Raw genomic sequence first — 10,066 nt, 5'->3', positions numbered from 1 at the left:
GTGTCAACATTACAAATTTTAATAACCAGTCCTATATATCAGATATCCTTGCTCTACAAACTTGCCATTAATACCACCATTACAGTGTACCATTAATGTATACTGTATTGGATTTTCCTCCATTTTGAGCCTTTTTATAGGCTTTTTCATTTATTTACTGACTGGCCCAAAGGATGACTTCATCATTTGTACAACCAACCAATGTGGGACACCACAAATAGATAATATAAAACACTATCAGACAATGCAAACGATCCAACCAAATGTATTTGCATTGTTACATAACAGATTGGAAACTGTGACGCTTTTCACATTTGTATAACTTGTTACTCATTGGCCCATAGGGTTACTGCATCATTTGTGGATACGGCATTTTTATGTTTTTCCTTGTCTACATGGGATTAATTACCACTAGTCTAGTAACTGCACTTATCTGTGGTCTGTTTATTATGCAGTGTGGAGTGTGTCACCATAAACAGTGACCAGTTATGCTCTGATGCAGAAGAAAGTGCTGTAAGAACTGCAAAATGACCAATGCAATGGGCAACAAACCTTCAGATCCTCATATAACCTTCCACTTAACTGACAAACTGACATATGCAGTGGAGTCCTGCACTAAATCCTGTCATGTTTCACCAGCTTCTCCCCAAGACCTTGAGAAATCAAGAATATTCTATTGCAAGTCATTTTTTCAGTCAAAAAAGTCAGTCATTTTTCATTCAGACTTCTAAAACTTAGAGGAGCGGATCTCTCTTGAGTGGATGTGTTAACCAATTCATTAATTTTGCCATGTATTTTGAATGCATCTTCCATCAGCAAGCCTGCTTAGTATTCAGTGCTCAGATATTGTGGAATGTCTTCAAATTACAGTCTCCCACACTTGTGGTGCAGACACATACGCACACACACACACAAAGGCATTTCATCTACACACCAATCTACCTACACACACTGTCCCTGTTTGCACTCAGATATGTTGCATAGCGCTGCTGTGGTAGTTTAACACCTGACTTATTGACAGGACGCTGTGTGTGTAGTGGCAAAACCATTCTGATGAATACTCTTCCAATTCTGCTGTAGCCTAATTATAAACAAAGTTCTTGTCTGTGGATGTTGCACAGAATTCAGACTGTGGACAGAGAAGAAAACAGAGAGCTCATACTTTCTGTCTCCTGTCCCTCTCTGTGCCTCACACACACACACACACACACACACACACACACACACAGTACATGCCCACACAGAAGGACTGTTGGCATTGTGAGAGAACCTGAGTATAAAGATTTAATAGGACTGTAGGGGATGTCGTCTGGCAGGGTTTAAATGTTTAAATGTTGCTATTTCTCACTGCTAGACTGGGAAGAGAGAATTTCCTGTGCAAATGCCTGTGTCAGTGGTCGTCTTCCTGTGCCCTTTGCCATAATGCTTTCCCCCGCAGCACAAACACATCACTGCCTGTGTGATTTAAGTTTAACTCAGGAGCTATTGAAGTGGAGGACTAAGAGGACTGAAGGGTAACTAGGCAGAGAAGCAACAACAGAAACACAGAAACAAAAATAACAAATAAGTGCTTGCAGAAATAACTGTTGGGCGGAAAGGAGTTGTGAAAATGAGAACGGCAACTCCCTGAGGTTTGTGCTATGAGCCGTGAGCATCATGCCACCTGTTCACAGATAAGAACGAGTGAAGCTGAAGGTTTCTGGTGAGCTCAGCTCACGGCGTGCATTGTGGGTAAGGCATTGCTTAGCATGGCCTGTTTAGTAGGAGTAGAGGAAGGACATGGCTTGGAGGAAACCTGGTTTGAGGCTTAATTTAACATCTAAGAAACAGTGGTACTGACACAGATTCTATTTGACAGCCGCCGCCACCCACACACACACTCAACCACTCTCTCTCTCTCTCTCTCACTTATTTTCACACTCAACCTCTCTCTCTTGCCTGTCTCTCTCTGACAGACACACACTCACAGACACATTTACAGGATGTGATATAACAGTCCCTTAGGACATAATCCGGGGTGAGCATACAGAAGCTGAATTCAGATGTTCAATGAATGATGCACTAATCTACAAACGGTGACTATAGAGAACATCAGAGTCCACCGTCATAAATCTACAGGTGCATCAGACAGGCAGCACCATTCACCAGCCACCTAATGTAAATGTAACAAGGTTCAGTGAGTGTCTGTCACTGGGGTTATCAAGTGCGCTCATCCCATCACAGATGTTTTGTTAAATTAGACCCATGACACCCACAGAAGGCTCAACGGTGATTTCTGGTGTCCCAGAACCCCCTGCACACCAAATACAGCTAAAACCACTTCCACCACCCTGGACCTAGACTTAGGCTGATCTTAGGTTCCCAACATTATAGTAAAAATTTTAATTATAGGTCTCAAAAACAATAGGCTCTACAACAATGGGCTAATGGGACGGCTGACCCTGCTGGCTTGAAACGGCCCACTCAGCAGTTCAGAAATTGAACTGTATCAGCATACAGTACAGCTTAGTTATGCAAGACAATTCTACCAAGAGCTGAGAAAAGAATATGAAGACTCACTGCGGCTACCATATCTATACTGGCATATCGCTGTTGTCACTGCATTCCAATTTTGGTGATTTTCATGTTTTAATTTCAATTTAATTAGATGGTTCTCTATGAGTTGAGAAAATTCTTCAACCTCTTGGGAATATTGAAATCTTTCAAAACCCCATTGGATAAACACAAAAATGCATTGTAATTAAGCACAAAACAAGGCTGTTATTCTTCGTTCCTGTCATTTTGAAGATACAAGGTTTTCACACAGCAATGATATAACTACTTAGTCATAAAATAGATTTGCATATTTTGGACTCCAGCTGACATCCTTTTTTTTCCAGCCAAAGTGGCTAAGGTACGAAGAAGGGTTAGGAATGTTACTAAGCCACCGTACTGCAGACCAGTAACCCAGCAAAAATCCACCTGTCAACAGAGACAAGTAAAGAATACGGTTGTGCTACCAAACCAATATGCTACTACACCGTTTCCCTCATTGAGTCCTCACACTATCGGCATTGTGTTATTTCCAAGCTACACAGCCAAGGACACACAAGCCAGGTGCAGAAACCTGCAAATTATGCATTATCTCTTAAAATACTGTACAAACACACACACACACACACACACACACACACACAATAACAGCTCCTTTCAGAACCGCATCGAAATGAAGCTCAGAAAAACAGTGCATTTCAAGACCTTTAATTTATGGGCACCAGAATGAGGAGAACAACGAGAACAAAAGGAAAAGAACAATAGTGCCACTGTTCATAGACAAATAATGGATAGAGGCTGGCATCCTGTAGCTATGGTCTTGTGCCCAATTGGTATCAAGAGATAGGAGCCAGTAATACGGTGCCATCTAGTGGTCAGTGATCACAGCCAACTACATTGTTGTCTGGTCAGGAGACATAAACTCAAGAAAAAAATTGTCAGTATCAACCTTTAAGAAGCTTCTGAAGTAACATACAGTGTGTATAGACACCTGTTCATTTGTTGCTCAATTCATTTGTACACACAAGTTTGTACAACCAAAGATAAAACATAACAATGACTACATGATATCAATATAGAAAAAAGATAAAAGAATACATGAAAAACGATAGCAAAAACAAAATTCAATATAAAACAATAATTCACATCTCTGCTTCTAAATATCAATAAAAGGCAATAAGGAAAATAGTCATTTGTGGCCCAATCTATGCAGTGTTTGCCATAAGCAATGTAGACATATAATGGTGGTTGGCCTGTAGGCGGCGTAATAGAGCTAAAATTAAAGTTTACTGTCACCCTGAACTTAGCCCTTAAAACCTGGCAAGACTTGGAGAATGACTTGACAAACTCCACTAAAATAAACAAGAACAAATGAGATGTGTTTATTTCATAGCATCTGAAAGATGTGTGGTCCATAAAGGATTCAGAGGAATAGTTGAGCCCTGAATGTTTGTAGTAAAGTTGGTAATAGGAGCCTCTTCCAAAGGCAATACATGAATGCCAGTGTCTAGGAAACAGACATGTGGGACTCCTGTTGGGATGTTTTTGCAGCGTATTTTTTGCTTTCCTATCTGAATTTCAGTCCTCCTGTGTGTCCATCCAGGATACAGTGGGCAGGCGTCCAAAAGCAAAGCTGACAGTCTTGACTGAGTAATGTTCCAGTGCTTTTTAAGTCGACATCTTAGTGTGTGGATGCTCAGACTTGGGGGTTGAGGAGTGCTTCGCCCTCAAATCATGAAGGACTGAGTTTGTTTATAGTGCTTGAGCTGTGGAGAGTGGAAAGACACACAATGAATCATTTCCTTTAATTAGCTAGAGACCGTTGTTATCAGCTACTTATCAACAACAGTTAGTAGCAACCCAAATTCATGGCAGCAACCAAAACAAGCATTGACACGATAGCGATCACTTTGATCACTCACATTACGAGTGGGAGGAGGAGGAGGAGGAGGAGGAGAACTGAAGGACTTGCTGCTGAAAGACAAAGAGTTCCAGTTTAGTTTAAGCTCACTGCCAGTCAATAACACACATAGAGGCAGACAAGAGTGATCATTAAACTGAAAAGTGAAACACTAACCTTTTTGCTTTCTTTTCCTCTGTTCAAAGAAACAACAAAAGGGAAATAGGCTATTAAAACCAGCAGAGGTAACAGTTTTCTATATTTTGGAAATTTGCCCCACTATCCGGAGGTTAGCACACATACTGTAGCCTATACACAGACCAGCCTCTCTCTCACATACACAGAGACACACACACACAAACACACACACACACAAACAGATGGCAGCAGCAGCCTACTTACTCTTGCAGCAGCCCCGGCGTCGGCAGAGACACACACCAAGGCAGCACATGAAGATGAGCAGGAAAAGACCTGCAGCGCCTGCTATCAGAGTCGTCAAACTCAACTGATCTGGGAGGGAGACAGAGAGTATTTGCACAGTATATTATGTAAGCACCAATGAGCAGTCTCTTACCCCAGGCCTTTGCCTTATAGCTAACAGAAATACTTACATTCAATGACTTTCAGGTGTTGGGCCACACAGCTCTTGGGCGCCCCCACGCTGTTGGAGGACTCACAGCGGTACATTCCTGAGTCCGCCTTGGACACACTCTTAAACTTCTGCTCCAGAGAGACGGACACAACGACAGAGTGAAGAGAGTATGTCTGTATGTGTGCTTGTAGAACAAGGAATGTGTCCATGAGCATTTGTGTTTGTCTATTGTGTGTGCATGTTTACATACCTACATGCATGCATACATTAGTGTGTACTCACCAGTGTGCCCTTGTGTGTGTCGATGCTGTAGGGAGTGTCTGCTGAGGCGGTCAGGGCCTTGTTGTCTTTGTACCAGCGGTAGGTGGCAGGAGGCACACTGAGCTTGTCCTTACAGAGAAGCTCCAGGCCCGAGCCCGCAAACACAGAGCCAGGCACCTCGCAGGACGGGACATGAGGAGGCACTGGGGGGGGGGGGGGGGGGACATCAGGTTTTGGTGTCAGTCACTCAGAATCAAAGACCAAGGACTTCTTTCTAGATTCACCACCGTTCAACAACCATACAGGGAGAAATCCACTGTAGAAGTGGAAGAGATACCAATTTCTCCACCAACAGTAGCCTCAATAGACCAGAATGCAATGCAGCCAAAAGACATAGTAAGAAGCGTGACTCTCACTTTTTTCTCGACTTGAAGTCTCCTGTCGACTTGTCTCACACACACACACACGCATACACACACAAGAACATACACCCTCGCTGTCTTACCAAGTACATTGAGGGACACACTAGTCTCTCCCAGGTTGACGTGGTCCTCGCTGGCAGTGACCTCACAGCGGTATTCCCCTGAGTCTTTCTGGGTAACGGAGTGTATCGTCAACGTCGCCCCCTCTATCTTGGCCCGTCCCGCATAGGATCCTAGAGGGGAGGGAACAAGGGTCATAGAAAGGTGATGGGGGCGTGGGGGCTTAATTAAGTGGTGGAATGCTGGGAAAAATGGAAGGAATCAAAGAGGACAAGGAAGAAGGAACGATGCAAAGAAAGGCAGCAAAATATCAGCAAGGCGGTGTTGGAATAAAAGGGGAGGAAGGATGCAGGAAGGATCTGTCGCTCACCACTAAATTTACGATCAAAGTAAACAAATGTCACCCCCTTTCCTTTCTTCTTCCACTCGATACGAGGGTTCGGGTCCTTCTCCGTCTTGAACTCACAGGCCAGGACGGCATCTGGGAGGGCAGGGAACAGAGCGGGAGAAAGGCATTTGTAAAAAAAAAAAGGAGAGAAAAAGAACAAACACAATACACAGCAGATATAGACCCCGATGTCATTGCTGTTCAATTATATTCCCCCCATCAGCTGTTGCACTAAATTTGCTGTTTGTGTACACATGAGTCAAAGTGATGTTGGCAGTGATGTGCTGATGTGGCTCAAAGTCGTAGTTTAAGGTAAAGCTATTGATCCAGAAATGCTGCTGAACACCTTTTATCCCGGCTCTCACCTGTGTGCTCATGGACTTCCACTTTGGGCTTACTGCTGCTTACTGTCACCGACAGGCAGGCCGGACCTGGGGTAAGAGGATCAGTTGTGTTAGGCCTTGAGTAGTTTTGACTACGTCAGGTCAACACATAGCCTATAGTGCAATCTTAAAAAATCTTTCTGGTTGTGTTCTGGAAGACAAAAACAATTACATCTGTTGGTATATAACATGTTAAATATATCTTAAATTTTCAAACAAGAAAATACAATACCAGTCAAATGTTGGGACACACCTGATTGAATGTACTATGTTTTTCCATTATCTTAAAGCCATTTTGATCTAAAGGCTTATGCTTAAATGCTTGAAATTAGTTTCTTAGACAAATATTAAATAGTGAAGTTGATGCCTATGTGTGAATTTCTTTCCAAAGCCTTTGCCTTTCCATCAAGGCAAAGGGTGGCTCCTTTAAAGAATCTAAAATATAAGATGGTTTTGATTTGTTTAACACTTTTTTGGTCACTGCATAATTCCATTTGTGATATTTTATAGTCTTGATGTCTTCACTATTATTCTAAAATGTGGAAAATAGTAAAAATAAAGAAAAATGTGGTGTATCCAAACTTTTGACTGGTGGTGTACGTGCTGTGAATTTACAGATTTGGGGCATGCTAGAGCTTTGTAGATTCCCTTGCAATGAGAGAGACCAGACGCACAAACAGACATGCAGGCGGGGGATAAAGGAGGGCATGGGAGTGAGTATGGAATGACATCACGACCTACACACACAAGACATGGATGTTCCCACATCGAAATCCACTCTCTCCCCCACATCACCAACATAAATAAAGTCACGCCTACATTTAATTCCTACAGCAGAATATGTGCACATGCATCATTTTTGTGTGGACGCACACAGACAGACGCACACTGGGAAAGCCACAGAATGTGAACGTCCTGGTGGTGCCAGGAGCGGTGGAGCGGAGGAATGCAGGTGATGGATGGCTCTCTGACAAGCTGCTGCAGAGTGGGTCTATCCTGACCTGATAACCCCCTCTTGTGATCTGTCCCTTAAACAAGCACACACACACACTTGCAGCACACACTCAGGCACACACACACACGACACACACACGTGCACGTTTGCTCACACAAATATATGCAGATATACGTACATATGTACAAATTAAATTAAATATATTGTGAAAAAATACATAAAACACCTCTAAAGTAAATCTAAAGTGAATGTAAATGAGCTTTCACTGACAACTGAGAACACTTGCATACCATCTGGTTCTTCTTTGGTAGTATGAAGAGAGCATTAGGCAGGAGAAAACTTCAAGGATACTGTGTGTGTGTGTGTGTGTGTGTGTGTGCGTGTGTGTGTGTGGGGGTGGGTGGGTGCGTGTGGCACACACATGCATCGAAAGCATGGTTTTCCACACACAAAGCCCCTCTTTATCACAGTAACCTTACCCAGCTCAGCTGGCCCAACAGAGGGTATCAACACAATCACACTTGTACATATCTCTCTCTTCGATACCCCCCACTCCCCCAGGACATACACACACACACACACACACACACACGCACACACACGTTTGTAGTACTATAGTTATGAGGACCTTCATTGACTCCATTCATTCTCTAACACCAAACACTATACACACATTTTAACCTTCTCCACTAACTCTAAACACCCCTTAAAGAAGTGAGGAGCAGCAAAATGTCCTCACTTTGGAGGGTTTTCCTCATCTTTCTATACTTGTGAAGACATTTGGTCCTCATGAGTAGGGAATACAAGAACACACACACACACGCACACACACACACACACACACGCACACACACATGCACGTCTACACTGCAATTATCGGCTGCATAAAACATGTTGTTGGAACATAGCCTCTGCCTCTTAAGATTCCCTCAGCAACTTCAAATGCATTTTCCAGATAGTAAACGGTTGGTTTCATCTCTGTCCAATTAACAACAGGGTTAATCAGAGGCTATCTTCAAACTGAAACGGTGGGATCTCCTCCAGAGGGCCATGCGATCCGCCTCATCAGTCTCTGGATCTCGGGTTCAAACAGCATCAGAGAGGGTCCAATGTAAACATGAAGCCCCACCACTCCCTGCACCAGCCCAGCCCAGTGCCAAACATCACACATCAAAGTCCTTACATCACACCTCCCCTATAGGCTACATGTGTTTACTCAAATACATGATGAACCTTATTATTAATTATGAGATCAAATTCAATCAGTCTGCCTCGCATCAAATACATAAGGAGTTATCAATACCATCCATTTTTACAGAATATCAATCAAGTCTGCCTTCCGAGATTCACTCTGCCTTTTTCAGAACCACTCCAAAGTCAAAATCTATGTTCATTTTGGAAAACTGCACAAGGCCACTTAGAAAAACATTTTTAAAAATCAGTTTAATCAAAACTGTTATTTTATTAGGATTTTTCAAAAGTCTTTTAATTCTCCTGCATTTTCAATGGTATCTAATCATCTTGTCTTGCTCTAGGAGAGTTTTCACAATTTTTTGTTTCATCGCCTTCGTTCACTCTTTTTGAAACTTTTTCTCTTTTTTTTTTATCTGAAATCCAATGTGCATCCCTTATGAAAAATGATAAGTCCCTATAGGAATATTATAGGAATATTACAAGAATAATAGCGATAGCATGGGAGATTAAGAGATCAGAAGTACCAGTAGGTAATAGTCACTAGAAAATCAGTATTGAATAACAGACACACTAAGTTTACACTTTATACATTACACACTCTAATATCCCTATAATATTCCTATAGGGACTTAGAAGGATATTATAGTGTGTGATAGGCTATTAGGCTATAGTAATTTCCCGACGGGGATAACGGCAGCTAATAGTCAAGTTTGCAAAATCAGAGAATATCTCACTGTGCAGCACGGTGATGAGAAGAGGTAGAGCCAAAATCTTCATGGTGTTCATGTTCTGTCGACCTTCATGGAGAGTTCAGTCAGTTTTGGGAGCAGTGTGTCCGGTGACCCTGACCGCCGGGATGCAACTGGTTTTATTCCAGACTCTGCTGAGCTATACTTCAAGTTTCAGCAACAGCACGCGCGTTCTCGTTAAGTTGGACAAAATGATAGGGGGCGCGCGCACACGTGGGAGTGCTGATATCCCGAGAGAGGGGTTCAAGGAGGCATTTGAGGTCTGTAGACCACTTTCTTCTCAGCAAGGCCATGCAGAGAAAAGATGCGGTCGTTTTATTTTGACGTGAAACAGTTGTTTGGTTTAATATTATGCAGGAGCATTTTGTGAAACACCTCTAATACATGATAATGACAAAAATCGATCAGCTGTTTCATTCCTGCTTGGTGGTAATTAACTAAGCAGCTGTATACTAAACTCTCAAACTGTACAATATGGAAGATTTTAAAATAAAATTTGCAGCAGCTTTGCAAGACCTGAGCGGAGCGCTGAGAGCCCACAGCAGGCCTCCCCACTGTTGTTTAGGTGACACACTGTTGGTATATATCCTGTCTGGTGAAAACATTGTATCTCCAGTATACAGGAGGAAC

At 42.6% G+C, this 10,066-nt stretch overlaps 1 protein-coding gene across 2 annotated transcripts; it reads right to left on the bottom strand.

Annotated features, from left to right (window-relative positions):
• Positions 1-3,224: 3,224 nt before the first annotated feature.
• On the bottom strand, positions 3,225-9,537 carry jam2b (junctional adhesion molecule 2b). Of its 2 annotated transcripts, none has more exons than XM_071919747.2 (10): positions 9,422-9,537; positions 6,521-6,586; positions 6,138-6,248; positions 5,791-5,940; positions 5,307-5,488; positions 5,044-5,152; positions 4,835-4,942; positions 4,610-4,628; positions 4,455-4,506; positions 3,225-4,298 (listed from the first exon to the last, which is right to left on the bottom strand). In XM_071919747.2, exons 1-10 carry the CDS (start codon positions 9,471-9,473, stop codon positions 4,260-4,262), a joined length of 888 nt encoding a protein of 295 aa, XP_071775848.2. In that variant the 5' UTR covers positions 9,474-9,537; the 3' UTR covers positions 3,225-4,259. The 2 variants fall into 2 exon arrangements, with proteins under 2 accessions (XP_071775848.2, XP_071775849.2); XM_071919748.2 differs by having other exon boundaries at positions 4,455-4,503.
• Between the last annotated feature and the right edge of the window lie 529 nt (positions 9,538-10,066).

The sequence above is a fragment of the Centroberyx gerrardi genome, chromosome 10 (assembly GCF_048128805.1).
Source record: "Centroberyx gerrardi isolate f3 chromosome 10, fCenGer3.hap1.cur.20231027, whole genome shotgun sequence".
In the NCBI taxonomy this organism is placed as follows: Eukaryota; Metazoa; Chordata; class Actinopteri; order Beryciformes; family Berycidae; genus Centroberyx; species Centroberyx gerrardi.
This window is presented reverse-complemented; position numbering and strand designations above follow the sequence as displayed.